Here is a 21,131-nt window from a genome sequence, read left to right on the forward strand (position 1 = left end):
GAGGTCAGGGGAACGGGGCGGGGGGGGAGGGGGGGTACCTGGGGGCGTACTAGTTCCCTTTCACTGGGTCGTCTCACCCCACCTGGTGTCCTAGTTTAGAGCTTCCGGGAGCAAGGACAGAACTCACGCAGGGGGAAACTGAGGCACAGAATTTCGACCAGAGGTGAGTATGAAAAAGGGGTCCGACCTGATTCAACATCAAAGGTCACCAGTCCTGAATCCGCGGACCCTGCTCCCTTGCCCGGTAATGGGGAGGGTCTACCCACCCAGGGAAGGGCGCGCCGGGCCACATCCCCATCGGCCGCCTCCTCCTAAGGAGCAAGGGGCCTCGCAATCCGGACACTTCCTGCCCCAGCTCCCACCCCGGAGCTCGGAGAGAAGCTACTGGGCGGTTCCTCCCCGGCACTTGCTGTCCTCTCTACCACACCCCCATCCCCGGCCTTCGCGCGCACCGGGCCTCTTGGCCGGTCCTCGCGCGCCCTCTGCTGGCGCCTCCTGAGAAGCGCTCCCGTCGGCCTACGTACTCTCTCCATCTCCAGCCCAACACACCTGGCGGCGGCGCCCGGCCTCCCCCAAGGCCCCGTCCACCGCCCTGATCCACATTTTGCGGTGCCGCCCCCGCTCGCAAGGAGGCACCCTGGAGCACTCCTCTATCCCGCCATCCCCAGCTTCTGAGCAGTCGCTGCCATTCCAGATCCCAGGGAGGCCCGCTTGCCTGTTCCAGAAGAGTGGGCGGAGTGAGGTCCAGCAAGACAGAACTTGAAGCTTGGAGTGGAGAGAGCATTTCTCTTGCCCGTGGAGCCACGTTCTGGAGGAGCATCTGCAGTCCGAGTCTATACGTCACAGGGCAGCAGGTGGGGTTCCTTCAGGGCCTCCCCCTGGACTTGGCCCTGCAACTTCCAAAGGTACTTTGGTGGGGGAGGGTCGGGGAGGTCCTCAAGGTAGGGGGACCTTGGTGTTCAGAAGCTCTGAGGTGGGGGCTGCAGTCCTTGGCCCATGAGGTGGGAAGCTGGGGCTGCTCAGCGCTGCAGGACTGTTCTCTGGCATGGAGAGGAAAGACATGGCCTCTGGGGGCCTCTCTCCTGGGGCCAGACCCTAAGGGTCCTGGGCTTTCTCCCCATTAGGCAGCTTGGGAGGAAGAGGGACAGGCCAGGGGGTGATCCTTTCCACTGGGGTGTCTGGCCCGGTAGGTAGGGAGGGTGGCTCGACCAGAGGCCCTTGCCACACTGGCCCCAAAGTTCTCTAATACAGCAGAGTCCAAAGTCATGGTGTTGAGAGAGGATTCCTCAGGTGAAGCCTGGAGCTGAGGGGAGGAGTCTCTCAGGCCAGGCCAGGCCCCCAGCAAGCCCTGTGTGGAGTCCATGTGGGAACAAGTCAAGTATGTGTGGAGCTATGAGAGGGGGGTCCAGTGTGTGCAGGGACATGTGTAGGAGCTGTGGGGGACAGGCTGGGCATGTGTAGGGATAGATGTGAGCTACAGAGCCAGGACCCTTGCCTCTAGCAGGGCTGGAGTTTGAGAGTCAATGACCCCACATCACTAATTCCCTAATGGAGGTGGGAGGTTAGGGGGTCCCATCTCAGGGCAAATGGGCATTTGCTGATTCAGAACTCCAGTTCTCAGGGACAGGGATTGTGTCCTTCACCATCAGCATCAGGAACCTCCACAGACTCTGAAAAGCTCAGGGCTCTTTGCTTTGTGGGAGAAGCAAAGGGAGAGAAGTTAGCAGACAGCCCAGTTAGATCTGGGCTAGAGCCACTTCCATAGGGGGAGCCAGGGAAACCAGCTGGGCTTCCTTGGGTCACAGAGATCTGAGAATGAAACCCAGCTGTTCTCACATGCTGTGTGACTTAACACAAGTGAATGAATCTCTCTGGGCCTCTGTTTCCTCATCTGCCAAATGGGGATAATAGGGCTGTAGGGAAGGTTACATGATATAGTCCATGTGCAGGGCTGGGTTAAGGGTAGACTGGCCAGGCTCAGAGTCAATCAATAAATGCTGCTGGAATAAACCAGAAATATGGTGCAGCTAACCCAGGTCTCCTCAGTGGAGACTCTTTCCATAATTTGCAAAATGTCAGTTGGTCTTCCTCAAAATCCATGATGCTGCGACCTTCCAGTGGGAATCAAAAACATCTCCCCCCAGCACCCACCCAGGACCCATGAATAAATACTTTTTGAAAACTCTAGTTTGGGGTGAAGGGGAACTCGGTTTGAAAGCACATTAAATTATCAGCCATGCCCTAACCACATTCTAGAAGCCTCTGCCTACGCCAATTCCATAGAGGCTCATCCTGTCAAGGACCCATTCCTGTGAGGTGAGCTTGCTACTCCTCATTACCCAGGGGTCCAGACTCCACCTGGCAGGAATCATAAATTTAAATGCTTACAAGGGTTTAGTCCCAGGTGAAACAATAGGGAGTGATGAGAACTTTGGCAACTAGGGAGCAGCTCCAGTCAATTGTTGCCATGTGGGAATACGGTGGTGGTGGTTGTGGGGGGAAGTAGCATTAGGATAGAGCCTTAGACCTCTCCCAGCTTCATCTCCCTCCCCCATCGTAGGACCCTCCTAAGATACCCTTCTCCTAAGTCCTGCATATTAGGTTTCTACTGCTGCACAACAAAAGTGGTAACAAATCACAACTTAGCCCCTAAAAACAAGACCCATTATTTCACAATTCCGTAGACCAGAAGTCCAGGCAAGCTCAGCTGAATTCTCTGATTAGGGTTCCACAAGACCTAAATCAAGGTGTTGGCCAGGCTGGGCTCTTATCTGGAAGCTCTGGGAAAGATCAGCTTCCACACTCATTCTCATTGTTGACAAAATTCAGTTCCTTATGGTTGTAGGACTAAGGTCCCCATTTCCTTGCTGGCTGTCAGCTGGGGGCTGCTCCCTGGTCCTTGCACAAGTCCCCTTCCATCTTCAAAGCCAGCAAAGGTGTGCTGAATCTTCTGCTTTGAATATCTCTGCTGCCCCTTCTGCTAATAGCCAAAAAAACCTGCTTTTAAAGGGCTCACATGATTAGACCAGAGGCACCCAGATAATCTTCCTTTTGCCATATGAGGTAACATAACCACAGGAGTAACACCTCATCAGAGTTGAAGGCTTTACCCACACTCAAAAGGGAGGGGGTTATACAAGGGCAAAAGTCACTAGGGGATTTTCAGAGAATCCTGCCCACCACACCCAACCTTCAAGATGGGGTAGAAACAGCCCCCGCACCCCGACCTAGATCCCAGACTTCTGTGAGACATTGAGTCAGTCACCTCCCATTTCTGGTCCCGTTTCCTCACCTGTAAAATGGGGTAACGTGGTAGATAAAATCTAAATCCCTCCCAGGTCTCACATACTCATAATGAGGCAAGAAGACGGAGAATCTGACCGTTTGGACTGCAGAGGCCCCACTGCTCAGGAACTGCATAACCCTTCCAGAAACACCCCCTGCAGGCCTTCGAAAGGGCCTTACCAAGAAAAGCAGTACAGCCACAGAGCACAGCCAAGATGCTTAGTGTAAGAGGCCCAGCCACCCTGCTGGGCTGGGCTGGGCTGTAGGGAAGTGGCCACTGCTGTTGGCCAGAGACTATGGGTGCCTGTGAGGCCCCACAGACTAGAATGGGTCCCCCCTAGAGTCTGCACAGGGTAAGGTAGCCTACACCTTGTTGGTGGGGAAGTGGGGTGAAGACCACGTACCCTCCCCCCACCTCTCAACTGGAGCCGACCTTCAAAATCCACCTCCCAAATCCATCCTGTCTGACCCCAGTCTCAGCCTCTGGGTACCCAAAAGGGCTTTCTCGGCCTCTTCCTGCCCCTTCCACCCAGACCTAGCTGGACAGGGGTAGTTGATACTAGCATCCCAGACCCTCTGGGCTGTTCCTGCCCAGGGAGGGGCCAAGGGTCTCAGGAGTCTCTCATCTGGGAGTCCCAATCAATCACTCCACATTCCCCCGCCCCCGGCTCCCCCCACAGTAACAGAGCCTCTCTTCCAGGCTCCCCTCCAGCCCTCCCAGGCTCTACTTTCTGTTCTGCAGGCAAGCTCCCCTGCAGGGGTCACCACCCGCCAGGCTTCCACCAAGGCCTGGCAGAGGGGCTGGAAGGAGACCCTCCCCAACTCCATCCAAGCGCGGGAACTGGGTAAGAGGCGGGGAAATGAATATTAATTTATCATGATTAGGCAAATCCGGCAGGGAGAGCAGATTCCGGAGGAGGCTAAAAAGATGAATTTCAGCAATAAAATTAAATAAGGATGGACGGGCGGCCCCTCCTCCCTCCCGCTTTGCTGATCTCTCTCTTTCTTACAATTTATGAGGCCAATTATGAAGATGAGGTTGGAAGTTCCTGCAACTTCACTAAATGCAAACGGCGGTCCCTGCTGTTCCCATCAAATTAATTAACCGCGCGCTATTGATGGCCGCTCAAGGCTGACGCAGGCGGCCGGCCCTGCGGCCGCCTCCAGGACACGAGGACTCAGAGTCTGCAGCCCATTGGGCCTCTACCACCTTCTGCAGTCCCTGCCCAGCACCACAGGGGACTCCAAGGACTCCCCTTCCAGGCCCTGCCTGAGCCCTTGATGACCCTGGGGCATGCACACCGAGGTCTAGGTTGGCAGACACACTGACACACACCCAGGTTGTCCACACACGTGTGCAGATGCAAAATCATGAACCCGCAGCACACAAACACAGGGCCAGGGATGTACTTTAGGCACACAGGCAAATGCCCACGCAGTCAGACACAGGCACAGTGGCAGCTGAGCTGAGGGAACCGGAGCCTGGTGGGTGAGGACAGCAGGGCTAAGGGAGTCTCGCTGCGGGAGGAACATAATGTCTGGGGCCATGGGCCTTCTCCATCAGCGCCAGGCCCGGGTCCAGCAGAGCGAAGGGTCAGACAGCGGTTCTGAGCAGTGGCCCACTGCCTGGTGCCCGTACTGCCCTCCCATGGCATTCTCAGAGCCCTGCCCACAGTCCCTCCACCGCTGGGTCCTCTCCTCACCTCTGGGACATTTTTCAGTATTGTTCCCTCTTGGTCTTTCGCTAGGGCTCAGCTTCTGCACTGACCTCCAGTGTGGGGGACCAAGGCTTGCAGAGCCCCTGGTTCAGACTATGGGGATGAGGCCTGGCCCAGGGTCTCAGGCCAGTTTGGGGACTTCAGCCCTGAGGGTCCCCCTGTTCCAGAGCTCAGAAGCAGGGCTGCCCAGTGGCTCAGGCGTTCTGGAAAACTATCTGGCTGGTGTCCAGACTGAAGGGCAGAGTCAACAGAGGACTAAAGGTCTGGGGGCTGAGCCCGTTCTAGGCCTGGGGCAGCTGGTGTCTGCAGAGTATGGGTAGCAGCAAGTGCCCGAACAGCTGTAGCTGCCGTGTGAGGTTGATCTCTGGGATGGTGAGGAGGGCCTAGAAAGGGGGCCTCTCCTGTTGGGGAAGTGAAGAGAGGAAATGATGTCTTCTCCAATCTGTCATTCCTAGTCCTGGCAAGAAGCATCCCATTCTGTTTAAAGGGACAGGAACTCATAACCCTCTTGTGGAGAAGCAGGACAAAGGGCCTGGGTTTCCCATTCCCAGCCCTTGAGTCCTGGAGGGCAGGACATGGCTGGACCTGTCCACCTTGTAGTGCCCACTCCAGGCCTGGGAAACCCTGGCCCTGTGCCCACACCTGCTCCCCCAAGAGCAGCCAGAAGCCAGGAGGAAAGTTGGCCTGGTCTCGTTCCCCTTTCAGTGCAAGTCTTGGGCCAATGTTATCAATCCAGGCCCTGGGAAAAGATGAGGCTCCCGGGTTGGCAGGGCTGGGGCTGAGCAGCCTGGAGAGGATTGTACCTTAGGCACAAAGTGCAGGGGGAAACTGGGAGGCTCAGACTGAGCACGGGGCAGCCAGTCCATGAGGACTGGGCTCCCAGCTTTGCCTACCACCTGCCCCTCCCCTACTGCAGCCATGTAAGGAGGCCCCTCCCTTTCCCCACACCCCACTGCACTTCCAGGGACATCCTCCACCTCGCAGCAGGGCCTGCTCACACCCACCATCCCTCCGCTCACTTTGTACAGGGAAAGAACAAGACATACCCTGTCTATTGGTCCTCTATCGCTACAGTAACAAATTTCCATACACTCAGTGGCTTAAAACAACGCAGTTATTACTAAACAGTTCTATTGTTTAGAAGTCTGACACAGGTCTCCCTGGAATAAAACTGAGGTGTTGGCAGGGCTGTGTTCTGTTACAGAGGCTCTAGAGTAGAATCTGTTTCCTTGCCTCTTCCGGTTTCTAGAGGTTGCCCACATTCCTTGGCTGGTAGTCCCGTTTCTCTGTCTTCAAAGGCAGAAACATCACATCTCTCTAACCTTCCTTCCTTTGTCACCTCTCTCTGATTGTAGCCAGGAAAAGTTCTCCACTTTTAAGGACTCATGATTAGATTGGGCCCACTGGCTAATCTCCTCATCTCAAAATCCTTAACTTTAATCACATCTGCAATGTCCTTCTCTTACCAAGTAGGGTAACATATTCACAGGTTCCAGGGATTAGGCTGTGGACATCTTTGGGAGACCGTTACCCTGCCCACCACACCTGTGGTCTGGCCAGAGACCACTGTGGCTCAGGAAGAGAGTGACGATGAGCTGAGCTAGGGGCAGGAAGTAGGCCTGTGGGGCCCTTCCTCTTTGTTAGGGCCAGGTGGTGAGTGGGTGGTAGTTTTGGGGTGCTCAGTTGCTAGATAGGATGCCGATTCCCACCAGGGTTCCAAAATTCAGTCTCCCTTTTAGCAGGATGGGGCACTGTGTTGAAAGCCCACCCAGGAACCAGGCTCAGCGCTCAAGTGGCTGGGGAACCCCCCGACACACCCTTTGCTTAGTTTGGACTCAGAGGATCGCCCCCTCTGCCAAACTGGGCAGACTTCTCAAGACACAGAATCCTCCATTAGCTCTTCTCCTGGGCTCCTGTGCCACACTGAGCAGCCCAGAGGACACCACCCGCAGGATGGGTCTCTCTGGAGGGTGTGGGCACTCCTTTTTAACCCATGATTTCCTGTTGCCCTTACCAGGATGTGGGACCAGGAATTTGTACGGTTTGAAGGTGGTCTCCAGAATTCTGAGTCTCCTGGGGGGGGGGGTTGGGGGGTCCTTTCCCTCCTTCCCACAAGAGATGGCAGGAAAGGGGGCCAGGCCCCTGGTACCAGATCCAGAAGTCAGCACTATCCCTCCCTATGGTTCTGAAGACTTCCTGTGTGTAGGAAGGGGTTAATTGGCCAACTTATCCTGTGACCCACTGGTTCCCTCTTCTCCTAGCCCTGGAGGCCTTGCTCCTCTGGGTCTGGAGAGGCTGCTGAGCAGGCTGGGGCATTCAGGTGGGAAGCGAAAAGAGAGGAGCAGCAATGTTTGGACACAGACACCCCAGGCTTCGGACTTCTGTCAACTCCACCCCTTACTGGGGATGGTGGCGGGCACGGAGGGCCCAGTTGAGTAGACTAGCAGAGCTCCTAAGTGGGACTGAAAGCAGCCCTAACATCTGGGGGGCCCAGAGATGTCCCAGCTCCTCTTTTCCACTCCAGGCCCGGGGCAGCCACACCTCCCTGGGAGTAGAAGCTCCGAGGAGAGGCTCGCCCCTCACGAAAGCTTCTGGCCCTTTGATGTGGCTTCTCTGGTACTGAGCTGTGAAAGGGGCCCTCCAGACTCCCACGGCTTTTGATTCCTTCCCTGGCATGACCCATGCAGGCAAGGCCCCACGGCTTGGACTTCAAGGTTCTGAACTAGAGTTGAGGGGCCCATTCTAAGGTTGCTGGGATCTCCTGAGACCAGGCCAACAAAGGCCAGCTCTGGGACTCTGCAAGTTACCAACAGATGCAGGACTCGGCACCTGCCCCCTCCCTGCCTCAATGCCAGCACACTCAGGTGGAGCCCATCTCTGCGGCCCGGGCTCCTTGGTGCTCCTCCAACGCAGCCACCTTCTCCTGCCTCTGAGCCCGATATTCTTTATATTGTACTTGGTATGCCCAAACCTTCCCAGTGCCCCTCTCCCCTTACCAAATGTTTCCTGTCCTGCAAGGTCCAGTCTATGAAACCATCCTGATGCCACTAGCTGGACCCTCCTAGCTGCTCTATCAAACTAAGCCCCTCAGCTTGACTTTCAGTCCTCTACCAGCCTGGCCTTCTCCCGACACCCAGCACGTAGCATCCCCTCTAAAGCAGGTTCCTTAGTTGTCCCCAAACAGAGCTGCTTACCCCTCTCAAATAGGCTATTTCCTGCCAGGCTGCCCCTCGCCTCCTCCAGGCAGCCTTCCCTGACTGCCTCAGCCCTGTCAGTGGCACACAGGTCACCATTTATTTCTTCCTAATGAGCCTTGCCACCTTTGTTCATGTCCTCAGATAACCTGTTCTAGGGCAGGGTCCACAGGATATGCTGATGGGTAGACAGGCGCTCCTAATTCCCGACTCCATGAATTCTCCCTTTTAATGTCCACCCCTGCCCCCTTCTGAGTTGTTCAGGAGCTGACTCAGGCCCGGCCTGTTTGGAGAACAGTTAACTGGCCTCTCTGGGTTCCCATTCACCTCCTATCTCTGTCCCCGCCTGGGAGAAGAAAGGCAGGCAGAGGCTGCAGCAGCTCACAGACACACCAGGCAGGTTGAATGTCAAGTGCACTTTACTGGATCCCTGGGCCTTCCAATGCTATCCTCATCGCGCCTGGGGTGCCCCTTCCCTACACTGCCAGCTGCACAGGAAGTGGGGTGGGCGGAGGGAGCACGCGTGGAGTGGCTCATTCTCCTGCTCTGAAGGGTCTTGGGTGATGTTGGGCCTCAGCTGTGCACCTCTCCCCTGCAGCCCCCATCCCATGCTAGACCCTCCTTGGGGTAGAGAAGGGGGATGCCTGGGCCTTCAGCACAGGAAGCTGGCCTCAAACCAGGCACCAGTTCCTGCTTAAAATGGGGCAGGGGGCCATGTGCAAAACTCTCCCAGGGGCAATGGTGAGTAGAAGGGGCAGCACCCTGTTCCTGTCAGGGAGAGGGCTGGGTAGCCCTGGGAGCCAGGCTGGCCTTTTCCATCAGTGAGTCAGGTTCAGCCAGCTGAGGCTGGAGGAATGGCCAGGAGGGGCAGCTGGTCCAGCTTGGCACCCCCTCCCCCAGTCATGGGTCACCAGTCCCGCTCAGCTGGTTCTCGGTAGGGCAGGCCTAAGAGCCTGAAGACATCCTTCTCAGTGGGGGTGGGCAGTATTTGGCCAAGCCCCACCTTGAGGCCTTGGGTGTCCCGGACCACAGCTGTGCTGAGCGCATGCTCCGACAAGCTCATGCCCTTGGTCTTGGCCAGAGCCCGCATGGAGCGGTTGAAGTGGGCAGAGCCAGTGAAGTAGAGCAGGGCACAGGCAAACTCGCTGTAGGGAACCACAATGATGTCCAGTCGTCGGTGCCGCCGCCCTGGCCCTGGGAGCTGGCATACACCCAAGTACTTCTGCTGCTGGCCGTTCTCCTCCTGGCTCACCAAGTCATCCGTCAGGAACCCTGGCCCAATACAGGAGGGCTGTTGGGAGGGCAGGGAGCCAGGCCCTGGGCTGCCCAGCCCTGGGCCGCCTAACCTCCCAGGCTTCTCCTGATTATCCTTGGGTCCTCTATTCCCAGCTCATCTACTTATTTGCTGGGCGACCTTGCCCTCTCCAGGTCTGTGTCCTTTTCTGTAAAACATGCATAGTAATTCTTCTCCAAGTCCCCCACAGGGGCACAGAACGATCAGAGGAGGCACTCAAACTGTAGCTATTACTGAGCACCTCTTGGGAGGTAGGGGAAGCTGATTCATCTCTTCCCTGAAGTGGCTCTGGCCACAGGAGAGAGGTGGAATTTTCATGAAGCAGCCTTCCCCTGCTTCCTGCCTAGAGATTGCCACTCTGAGGTTCTCCCTCCTGGGGGCCACTCCTCCCCTGCCCCCCGGCTCACCCAGGGGTGGGGCTTATACCTCGCTGCCGGAGGCTGTCCAGGAGGCGGCTGAAGATGCCCTGGTGAGACCGGCCGTCCGGGTGGGTGACCAGCACATCCACATCACCGCAGGTTGCCTTCCCCCGTCGGTATGAACCACATGCCAGGCACAACAGCCCAGGGTTGAAGGCCTGAGCTGCTTCCCGGACCTGAGAAAGGACAGCGAGGGGGGTGAGGCCTGTGGGCCTCAAGCCCTGCCAGGAATTCATCACAGCAGCGCAAGGGCCTTCCTTGACGCAGAAGCCCACATGCCCCCTCATGTCCCAAGCCAATCCCTGGATGCATGATCCAGCCTGAGGGAGAGAGCCCCAAGGAACAGAGGCAGAGCTCCACCCTGGAGAGTGGCAGTTCTCCACCTTGGCTAGGACAGAAGAGAAGAAAACGTGCTCACATCACCGGGGGTGGCCTGAGGAGAGAGGTGAGAAGATGAGAAGATGAGAAGATGTGCTCGGATTCTGAGGGAAGGCACCGCTCTTCAAGAGCAGAGAGACATATCTTCTCTGGGCTTCTGTCCCAACCCATGCACCCAGGTCTGTGAAACTCCACTGAGAACAAACGGCCGGGTGCCGAGAAGCCCTCAGCCAGGTCTCCACAGTCCCAGGTGTCTTTGGATTTGGAGCTAAAGGCAGAGTGTGTGAGTTGGGGCTTGAGGCCTGACAGGTGGCTGGCAGGGTGCCCCAGGCCCAGGCCTCTGGGGGAGATGGAGCCTAGAAATACAGCTGCAGGTGTAACAAAGGAAAGGAGGGAAAGCAAAAGGGAAGCACTTCTGAGCCAATGCCCACATCCTTACTTGGAGGAATGGGGCTCGGTGGGGAGGGAGCTGAGACAGAGGGAACTGTCAGCTGAAGGACCATCCCTCACTGAGGGGGGATAAGGCCATTAGCCTCCACCCCAGAAACACTGAGGTCTTTCATATGCGGATATCTCTCTCTCACACACACACACACACACACACACACACACACACACACATACACGCCCACTTCCTCCCCGGGACACTGAGATTTCTGGGGCCCTGGATACCTCAATTCTCCTGACAGGCAGGCTCTGCTAATCCCCTCAATTCCCTTCTTGAGCCTCCCAAGAGGGTGGAGGAGGCCTAGGATGAGTAATCCCATCAAAACCTCCTAAGGCTGGAGACCTTAAATGGGGAGAGTGGGCCAGGTGGGGAGCCACTTCTGTTCCAGTGGGTCAGGGCTGGAGGCTCGCTGGGGCATTCTCTATGCCCAGATACCGTGGCTGAGTGACAGGTCATCACTAGCACCAAGGCCTGGTGATGGGTGGACAAAGGGGCTTGCCTGTCCCTCCCACACTAGCCTCAGAGTCCTGTGGCTGGGAGTAGAGCTGGAGGCTGATTTCAACTAAGCTGGGCCAGAGTCTCCAGGGAGTCCTACCCTATCAGAATCATAGACCAAAGTAGGAGCAAATCAGCCCCTACCCCTAATGCCAACTGAACAAATGTACCCTAGTCTCCCTCTAATCTAGGTTTAATATGAACTGAATCCCTAACCCAACTCTACACCAAACACTAATCTTGGCTGAACCTTATTTCCAGGACAATCACAAATTTTAACTAAAAGCATCCAACACTAAGAAAACCCTACTCCTAATTCAGGCCTAACCTTAACTCAGCTCTTGATCTAGCTTTCCTCTAACCCCAAACCTAGTCCTATTGGCACTGTGCTTCTACACCAACCCTAACCCAAACCCTGAACCAGCCTTGGGTGACCTGCAGAAGGTGTGTACTTCTGGAGATATAAAATTTTGTACATTTAAAAAAATTGTGGAGAGAAAGAGTCCATGGTTTTCATTAGGTTCTCAAAGAAGTTTGTGAATCAAAAAATGTTAAGAACCTCTGCCCTGATCACCCTAACATAGCCCAGTTCAAATCCCAATATCCTTGAGTAGTTCTGACCATAATCCATCTCTAATCTAGCCCTAACATTAACCCAGTCCTAACACCATTCTAGCACCTAAACCAGTGCTAACTCTGCCCGATACTGAGAACCCTACTGCAGAGAGCTAATGTTGCAGCCCTTTCCTACCTAAGCCAATTGCTCTTTCCCCACTAGTCCCAACCTCTGGCCCCCCATAGCTTCCTCTGCCTGCTGGGCTCCCCTGCTGAGGGATCCGGAGTTCTTGGCTTTGAGCCAGGCCCTGGCGTCGTAGTAGGACCTGGCTCTCCTTACTGGTCTGGAACACCTGCTTACTGTCTGCTCAATCTCTGCAGCCTCCTCCCTGGGCATGCGATCCAGGAAGTCATCATAATGCTTCAGGCCAATGGCCTGCTGGGTAGTCAGAGAGGCCTGGTTTCGGATGTCTTCTAGGCTCCGGAAACCCTGAGAAAATAGCCAGATGGGAAGGCTATGAGGATCCAGGACCAATGAAGAGGCAGTGAATAAGCACACACACAAGGCTTCCATCACCCCCAGACTCCAAGGAAAGCCTGAGGCAGGACCAACCCCAGGAGCGGTTGGGTCTGTAATCAGTGGGACTTGGGAAAGGCAGGGGGCATGGAAGACACACCTCAGTCCAGCCCTGCCACAATCCTAAAACACTGGTTCATGACTCCATCGATCTGGGAGTGATTCTGGGCATGGCTGGGTTTGGGAACCACTGTTCTGGATACTCAGCCCAGAGGCCTGGTCTCCTGAGGAAGGCCCCTGCTGGTCTGGGGGACAGATCTTGTCTCTGCCTACACCACAGATTAAGCCTCAACGATACCAAGCAACAGGGCAGTTCTGAGAGCCAAGAGAGGGATCTGCATGGGCCCTGGTCCCTTTGAGAAGTGGTCTCTCTATAGTCTGGGTTCATTCTCATCAAAGCACAGCGTAACAGGACTGTGGGACAGGAGCTCTAAGATACAGTAAAACTGAAGTGGGGGCTGGGACAGGGTGTGACCTGATGGTACCACATCTGGGCAGTCTTGGTTCCAGCTCCCCAGATGTTGGAGAAGAGCTCTAAGACAGGCACGCTTTCACTGATGTGGTCCAGCTTCCGCAGATGCCCACTCTCCAGGATCTCTACGATCTTTTCAGCCATCCGCTTTCCAATTCCAGAGATACTGAAGGCCTCCTAGAGGAAGGGGAGGCAGAGGCAGGAAGGAAACTGACTCCTTTAGCAGATGTCTGAGTAAAAGCCAGTATGGCCGGTGGGCAAATGATAGCTGTATAAAGCTTGGGCAGAGTTGAAGATAAGAAGTTTGGATGGAATGGGCTGGGAAACTTATCTGCTGGTTCCCAGAGGGATGGAGGTCAGCACAGGAAGCAGAGGAAAGGCAATAATGACGATACTAGTCACCACTGCCATCATAACAGTGGAGCTAATATTTATGAGGCTTTACCCTGTATCAGGTCCTGCATTACAGGGGTCATCTCATTAAGTCCTCATGGGAATACTGTGTCTGTTACTATTCTTAGTCCCTTTTTACTTTTGAGGAAACTGATGCTCAGAGGGTTTAAGTAACTTACTTTAGGCAAGTTACAGTTAGTGAATGATGGGAACCAGAATTCAAACTCTGGTCTGTTGACCTTCAGAGCCTGAACTTTTAAAAAACTTTTTATTATGGAAAAAATTCCAAAGGAGAGAGAACAGTATACTGGACCCCAAGTACCCATCACCCAGCTTTTATAATTATCAAGATTTTGACAAGCCGCTTTCATTAATCTCCCCATTTTTTTTCTTTTGTGCAAGTCCCAAACATCAGAGAATCTTAATCACTCCACCTGATCCCCACTTGTGACTGGTGCTTCCACCGACCTCTGGCCAGTAAAGAAAAGACCCCCCCCCAGCCCCCCACATACCCTCCCCTGACCCCCAGGTACCTGGTAGGAGGTGACAGGCTTGTGGAAGCTCTTGAGGGCATTAATGGCCTTGGCATAGCCCAGGGCTCTCCACTTGTCCCCCTGAACACTGTAGGCTTTGGCCAGCACTTCCAGCTTCTCTGTGATGTGGCGGTTGTAGTTGGTCGCCTTCTGGCTCGAAGGCTGTGCACAGACCCACTTATCCAGGCCCTCAGGGGCTGGGCTAGGCTCACCATCTCCCTCAAGGGGGGTTGGGTAGCGGCCGCTGATCAGGGCTTCCAGATCAGCTGCGCCAACCTGGGTCTCTTCCCCATCACTGGTTTCACCACCAGAGCCGGGCTTGACATAGGGAAGGAAAAGAGACAATAAGTTCGTGCCCCCCATGAGGAGGGCTCCTCAGAGGTGGGGGCTGAGTTTCCTAGTCAGACCCGAGAAGGACGCTAGGTCTTCTGCAGCAGATTTGGGTTCCATGTGGCTTCCTCTAGGGCCCAGCCCTAGGATCCCCAGTGATATGTGGTGGATATGGCCTGGGCAAATGCAGGAGTGATGAGTGTTGAGAAGAGTTAAATGGCTTCACAGTAAAGAGAGCCCTCCTCTCTCAGGGGCCTGGGACATTCTGAACAACCACCAGGCTCTCCCTGTTTCTGTGATCTAGTTCCCAGGAGAACAGAGCTGTGGGGCCGGGGAGGCTCCTCACCTGTGCTTGGAGGCTTGCGACTTCCTCTGCCCTCCAGGGAGGAGATACAGGTCTGGTGCGAGGAGGGGAAGGAGAGAGGACTGTCCTGAGCTGAGCCTCACTAGCTCCAGGAGGAGTCGAAGAGCCTTGGTCTGCTTTGCTGAGCTGTGCTTGATCCAGGTACCTGCAGGATGGTGATGGGAGGTTAAGATACCAAAGTCTCACGCTATCTCTGTTCCCAATCCTTCTCTACTCTGAAATCATGGTTTTTTTAATGTGTCCAATTAAGACGATGAGAGTTTAATAGCTCAAGAAAACATCTGAGGAAAGACTAGGACCAGCCTACCTCTTGGGGATGAAGATGCTGAATCCTGCTGTGTCCACGAGCCTTCTCTCCTGTAGGCACGAGCTCAGCCAGGCTGACTTCACCAGCTGAGCACCTGGGGGCAGCCAGGGCAGTCTAAGGAGGCGGAGGGCTCGCTCACAGTCCATGCCTTCATCCACCACGATGTGAGTGACCCCTGGGGCCTGGGCAGGGCATATCTGGCCACCATGCTGGACAATCTGCTTCTCAAAGAGTTCTGCCCGGGCTCGCCCAATGCCAGTGGGTACAACATGCGCCCGCACGGAGCTCAGCCACTCTGTGGAGGGGACATCCAGATCCCTACTGTCGTACTTTCAGACATGATCCCAATGAACCCTTCACAGTCCCCTCCCCCCAATCGTTTTCCTCCACCCAGACAGCCTGCCTTCTGGGGATTCCACCACAGGCATACAGTTAATTTCCTATGGGCCATCACTTGATGTAAGGGGCAAGGATTCTGATACGTCCTGTTCCCTGATATAACCTAGAACAGTGTCTGGCACCTTGTAGTTACCCTGTAAATCACTTCATTTGATCATTTAGTCTTTCAACACATATTAGTAGACACTTATTATGTATCAGGCACAAAGCACATGTTTTGCCATTATAAGCCTCACAGTCTAATAGATTCCCCTCCCCCAACCCAGCCCACCATGTAAGCTTTTGCCATCTATTTGTCAATTTGGCTGCAAAATAACTTGTAAGTCTGGGGACCTAAGAAGGATCCCCTCCTCGCAGCAGCAGGCAACCTCCTAGAGAGCAAATGATTCTGCCGGTCATTTCCTTAGGGACCAGGGAGTATTTTCTGATTTATGGAGGTCTCAGGGTGGGGTAGAAGATAAAACAGCAAGTCGCCTGTCAAAGACTGGGGACCAAGCCTAGGACAAGGCAGGTAAAAACAAACCTGCAGGCTCTGGGCGGACAGAGTCAACTGCAATATCTGATTCTGGGCATGAACGAAGTAAGAAGCCTCAGGCTCAAACACATGAGGGTTCTGAGGCTGGGTCCACTCACCTCCTGCTGCTTCTCCGTCTTCCCTCTTGGGAATCTTTGCAAGTGCTTTTGATGATGGATTGGTATGAATTTTCTTCCGCTTGGGAAATGCCTTCAAGATGCCCCTGGAGTCCATTGAGGTATGGCTGGAGCCTGGCCTTTCTGTTGGAGGGTTGATCAGGGCAGCTGTCATGTGGAAACCCAGAACTGAGGTCCCCCAAGCCCTTTGACTATGAAGGTGGGGTCTCTACTGACCAGGCCTTGGGGACAGTAGCCAAGTTCCCAGGAGTCTCCCAAAACCCATCTGAACTTGGGTGGTTTAGCCTAGCTCTATACTCACCACTTTCAGAGTACTGGGGAAAATAAGGGGAAGAGTGGAACTATTGGGGGAATTTTGATGGGTACCAAATGATATCATTTCTCAGGGAGTTGCTCTGAAGATTAAGTGTGCAGTGTCTGCTCCTGCTGCATCCCACTTCCAAAAGGCTTTACCAAAACGAGATGCCAGGCTAGGAATGGAGCTCCATCTTTAGGAAGGACTTGGGCTCCCAAAATGAGTGGGGACTCGGGGGGACCTGTATATAATCTTTCTCTACCCCCATCACACACCCGCAGAGGAAAACCGGGGTGGGGGATGGCAGGTGGAGATTAGGAGGCGGGGTGGGGAAACGCCCTGCACCTGCCCTGGTCTCGGACCTCTCAGCACGGGGGGAGCGCAGGCCCGCAGCTGCAGGGAGATGCACGACTGCAGCAGGTGTGGGGCGCCTTCCCGGATTGGGGGAGTCTCGGCCTCACAGCTGGGGGTGAAGAAGACGCTGGCAGGTGTGAGGCACCCGCCGTGAACGCAGCTGGCGCGCGCCCGGGACTCCCCCAGCTGGGGGCCAGGCGAGGGATGGACTGTCTGGATCCTGCCCCGAAGGCTCCTCCCCACTCCCCAGGTTCGTTGCCGGATGGGGTCAACTTCAGGCCGGACGGGTCACCGGGGGTGGGCAGGAGTAAATTACTTACCAGAGCAGCCAATGAGAGCAGACGAAGGGCGTGAGGGGTTGCGGGGTGGGAACACGCAAATATCCAGAACTTCTTCCGGGTCATCCGGAAGTGACTCTAGGCGGAAACGGTTGCCATGGCAGCGGCCGGGCACGCGGCTGGGCTGAGGGAAGATGGCGGTGACGGGTTGGCTGGAGAGTCTGCGGGCGGCAGAGAAGACGGCGCTGCTGCAGGACGGTAACTCGAGGCACCCCGCGAGCACCCTCGTCCTTTCCCCCAGCGTCCGGCCCTCCTCTCTGGCGCCTCCGGGAAGGGCCTCAGCCCAGGACGGCAGGGCTGGAAGGTCGCGGCCTCCCCCTAGGGCAGTTACCATTTGCAGATGAGGAAACTGAGGCCCAGAGAGATGAGGTGACTGGAACACACGTCTCTGGACACCCTAGTTTCCTGAACACCACCTCACTCCGCTCTGAGTTTTGTTACTAATAAATAATAATTCTTTTCACGTTCACTGTCATTTGCTCCTTACCGCTGTCCCAAGAGGTGGTTTTGACCCCATTTTACAGAAGAGGAAACTGAAATCCAGGATTTTAGATCGGCCCAAGCTCCCCGAGTCGGTCAGTGGTACAACTGAATCTTGACCTGGGATCCCATGAACCTCAGTCTGGAGGTTCTGTTGCTGAAAGCAGCCTGGTATCATAGAAAGGCAGGACACCTGGGCTCTAGTTAACGACTCTGCCTTTAATTTACCGTGGGCTTCCCAATCGGCCTCTTGACTTGTTTGAACCTCATTTTCCTCATCTGTAAAATGAGGTGGATGGATTACCTGTGTTGTCTCTGAGGTCCTTTCCAGCTGTAATGTTATCTTTGTAAGTGAACCTCTAAATGTTCCCTGGGTCTTTAGAGGAGACAAAGCAACCCCCTACCCCCACCTCGTGCTGGTCCTGGAAGAGGTGGGCACAGAGGTATGGATGGAGTTCTGACATTCTTCCACCCTAGGACTGGCCAGTGCTTCAGGGTCCCTTCCTGGACTCACTTGGCAGCCAGAATGAATTCGGTCTGAATTCCTGTAGCTTTCAGGAAACCAGCAGGGACTGACATCCACAGGCAGAGGCCAGTCAAGAAAGCGTGGAAATTGAAGTCAGCTGGTCATTTGCTCATTTATTCATGCAGTACTTAGGGATGCTTTTTACTGTGTGTCAGGTTGTGTGCTAGAGCAGATAGAAAAAGACACGTCCCAGGAGTTCACATAGTGGTCAGGAAAAAAATGTAAATAAACAAAAGCTTGTGTGTTAAATAGAGGTTGGACTCTTCTATAAAATGCTATGAGAGCACAGAGGTGAAAATGATTATCTCTTTGAAGGAGGACCTGACAGAAGAGGTGATGTTTATGGGTCCTAAAGGATGAATAGGTGTTTGCTAAGTGGAGAAGAGGGGATAGTTATTCCAGGAAGAATGACTCACGTGTAAAGGCACAGAGGTGTGAAAGTATATGGCTGATTACTAGGGGCATAACAAAACATTTAGTGAGGCCAAAACATTCACCCAGTCATAATATCTCCCTACACTGTGTAAGGTACTAGGTGCTAGGATGCAAGAGTGAATAAAAGGACGCTTTTCTCAAGCGATGAGGGGAAATGGTGGAAAATGAAGAGAGATTGCAGATAAATTGAGGTATGTTGTGATAGATCTCCTATGCCAAACCAAAGATTCTGAACATTATCTCATAGGACAGTGGGGTTTGTTTTTATTGTAAGAAGTACTTAACATAAATTTACCATTTTAGCTTTTTTTAAGTGTACAGTTTTGTGGCATTAAGTACATTCACATTGTTACGCCACCATCACCACCATCCATCTCCAAAACGTTTTCATCTTCAGCTGAAACTCTATACTCATTAAACACTAACTCCCCAGTCTCCTTATCCTCAGCCCCTGGTAATCACCATTCTACTTTCTGTCTTTATGAATTTGATTACAGCAGGAACCTCATATAAGTGGAGTATACAATATTTGTTCTTTTGTGACTGGCTTATTTCACTTAGCATAATGTCTTCAAAGTTCATCCATGTTGTCGCATGTGGAAATGAGGAAATGTCGCATGTCGCTTGAGGAAATTTTGATTTCCTCCCTTTTTAAGGTCTGAATAACATTTTTCCATTGTATGTATATACCGTATTTTGTTTAAACACCAGTGTGTCGATGGACACTTGGGTTGCTTCCACTTTTTTTATTGTGAATAATTACTGCTGTGAACATGGGTGTACAAAATATCTATTCTAGTCTCTGCTTTCACTTCCTTTGGTCAAAGGACAGTGTTTAAACAAATATTTCATCAGTTAGGACTTCGTTAAGTTTTTTTGTGAGTAACATCACAAAACAACATTGTTAGTCCCCCCACCAGACCAAAATCAAAAGAAAGAAAACAAACAAAAAAAGCCAAAGGTGTGTATATGCCTTGTCAAACCGCTCCTGTTGATTTATCCTCCTAATGTGTATGTGAGTGGGCGTAGGATGCTACTAACTTCCCACCAAGAATCACTTCTGTTGCTAATGAGAACCTAACACACTTCTTCATAAATAATTTATGTTCATTGTGGAAATAAGAAAAATAAGCAAGTCACTGGTAATCCTACCATGCAGAGATAATCACAATTGACATTTCCATACAGAAACTTCCATATTTTTTCCATGCATACAAACTCATACATATATATATATATTTTTTTTAACATCTTTATTGGAGTATAATTGCTTTACAATGGTGTGTTAGTTTCTGCTTTACAACAAAATGAATCAGTTATATATATACATATGTTCCCATATCTCTTCCCTCTTGCGTCTCCCTCCCTCCCACCCTCCCTATCCCACCCCTCCAGGCGATCACAAAGCATCGAGCTGATCTCCCTGTGCTATACGGCTGCTTCTCACTAGCTATCTACCTTATGTTTAGTAGTGTATATATGTCCATGCCTCTCTCTCGCTTTGTCACAGCTTACCCTTCCCCCCTCCCCATATCCTCAAGTCCATTCTCTAGTAGGTCTGTGTCTTTATTCCTGTCTTACCCCTAGGTTCTTCATGACATTTTTTTCCCTTAAATTCCATATATATGTATTAGCATACGGTATTTGTCTCTCTCTTTCTGACTTCACTCTGTATGACAGACTCTAGGTCTATCCACCTCATTACAAATAGCTCAATTTCATTTCTTTTTATGGCTGAGTAATATTCCATTGTATATATGTGCCACATCTTCTTTATCCATTCATCCGATGACGGACACTTAGGTTGTTTCCATCTCCGGGCTATTGTAAATAGAGCTGCAATGAACATTTTGGTACATGACTCTTTTTCAATTATGATTTTCTCAGGGTATATGCCCGGTAGTGGGATTGCTGGGTCATATGGTAGTTCTATTTGTAGTTTTTTAAGGAACCTCCATACTGTTCTCCACAGTGGCTGTATCAATTTACATTCCCACCAACAGTGCAAGAGGGTTCCCTTTTCTCCATAGCCTCTCCAGCATTTATTGTTTCTAGATTTTTTGATGATGGCCATTCTGACTGGTGTGAGATGATATCTCATTGCAGTTTTCATTTGCATTTCTCTAATGATTACTGATGTTGAGCACTCCTTCATGTGTTTGTTGGCAGTCTGTATATCTTTGGAGAAATGTCTGTTTAGGTCTTCTGCCCATTTTTGGATTGGGTTGTTTGTTTTTTTGTTATTAAGCTGCATGAACTGCTTATAAGTTTTGGAGATTAATCCTTTGTCAGTTGCTTCATTTGCAAATGTTTTCTCCCATTCTGAAGGTTGTCTTTTCGTCTTGTTTATGGTTTCCTTTGCTGTGCAAAAGCTTTTAAGTTTCATTAGGTCCCATTTGTTTATTTTTGTTTTTATTTGCATTTCTCTAGGAGGTGGGTCAAAAAGGATCTTGCTGTGATTTATGTCATAGAGTGTCCTGCCTACGTTTTCCTCTAAGAGTTTGATAGTTTCTGGCCTTACATTTAGGTCTTTAATCCATTTTGAGCTTATTTTTATGTATGGTGTTAGGGAGTGTCCTAATCTCATACTTTTACATGTACCTGTCCAGTTTTCCCAGCACCACTTATTGAAGAGGCTGTCCTTTCTCCACTGTACATTCCTGCCTCCTTTATCAAAGATAAGGTGACCATATGTGCGTGGGTTTATCTCTGGGCTTTCTGTCCTGTTCCATTGATCTATCTTTCTGTTTTTGTGCCAGTACCATACTGTCTTGATTACTGTAGCTTTGTAGTATAGTCTGAAGTCAGGGAGCCTGATTCCTCCAGCTCCGTTTTTCGTTCTCAAGATTGCTTTGGTTATTCGGGGTCTTTTGTGTTTCCATACAAATTGT

At 52.5% G+C, this 21,131-nt stretch overlaps 2 protein-coding genes across 9 annotated transcripts in view; one reads left to right on the forward strand and one right to left on the reverse strand.

Annotated features, from left to right (window-relative positions):
- On the reverse strand, nucleotides 1–16,889 carry POLL (DNA polymerase lambda). Of its 4 annotated transcripts, none has more exons than XM_022568975.3 (9): nucleotides 16,782–16,889; nucleotides 15,795–15,935; nucleotides 14,763–15,057; nucleotides 14,438–14,600; nucleotides 13,762–14,079; nucleotides 12,839–13,012; nucleotides 12,148–12,276; nucleotides 9,918–10,086; nucleotides 1–9,469 (listed from the first exon to the last, which is right to left on the reverse strand). In XM_022568975.3, exons 2-9 carry the CDS (start codon nucleotides 15,907–15,909, stop codon nucleotides 9,105–9,107), a joined length of 1,728 nt encoding a protein of 575 aa, XP_022424683.1. In that variant the 5' UTR covers nucleotides 15,910–15,935; nucleotides 16,782–16,889; the 3' UTR covers nucleotides 1–9,104. The 4 variants fall into 4 exon arrangements, with proteins under 4 accessions (XP_022424683.1, XP_022424682.1, XP_089754204.1 ...); XM_022568974.2 differs by lacking the exon at nucleotides 16,782–16,889 and adding an exon at nucleotides 16,470–16,771; XM_089898078.1 differs by lacking the exon at nucleotides 16,782–16,889 and having other exon boundaries at nucleotides 15,795–16,448.
- DPCD (deleted in primary ciliary dyskinesia homolog (mouse)) overlaps nucleotides 16,422–21,131 on the forward strand; it is a 23,411-nt gene continuing 18,701 nt past the window's right edge. For 2 of the 5 annotated variants that reach the window (XM_089898082.1, XM_089898083.1), the window contains exon 1: nucleotides 16,422–16,997. In XM_089898082.1, coding sequence (XP_089754208.1) covers nucleotides 16,934–16,997 — 64 coding nt within the window. In that variant the 5' untranslated portion in view covers nucleotides 16,422–16,933. Of the gene's footprint in view, nucleotides 17,005–21,131 lie in introns of all 5 variants that reach the window. The other 3 variants (XM_089898085.1, XM_089898084.1, XM_022568985.3) reach the window with 3 other exon arrangements.

This window comes from Delphinapterus leucas, chromosome 16 (assembly GCF_059928025.1).
Source record: "Delphinapterus leucas isolate spDelLeu-1000000601 "Yukka" chromosome 16, BTC_Dleu_Yukka2, whole genome shotgun sequence".
NCBI classification, from domain to species: Eukaryota; Metazoa; Chordata; class Mammalia; order Artiodactyla; family Monodontidae; genus Delphinapterus; species Delphinapterus leucas.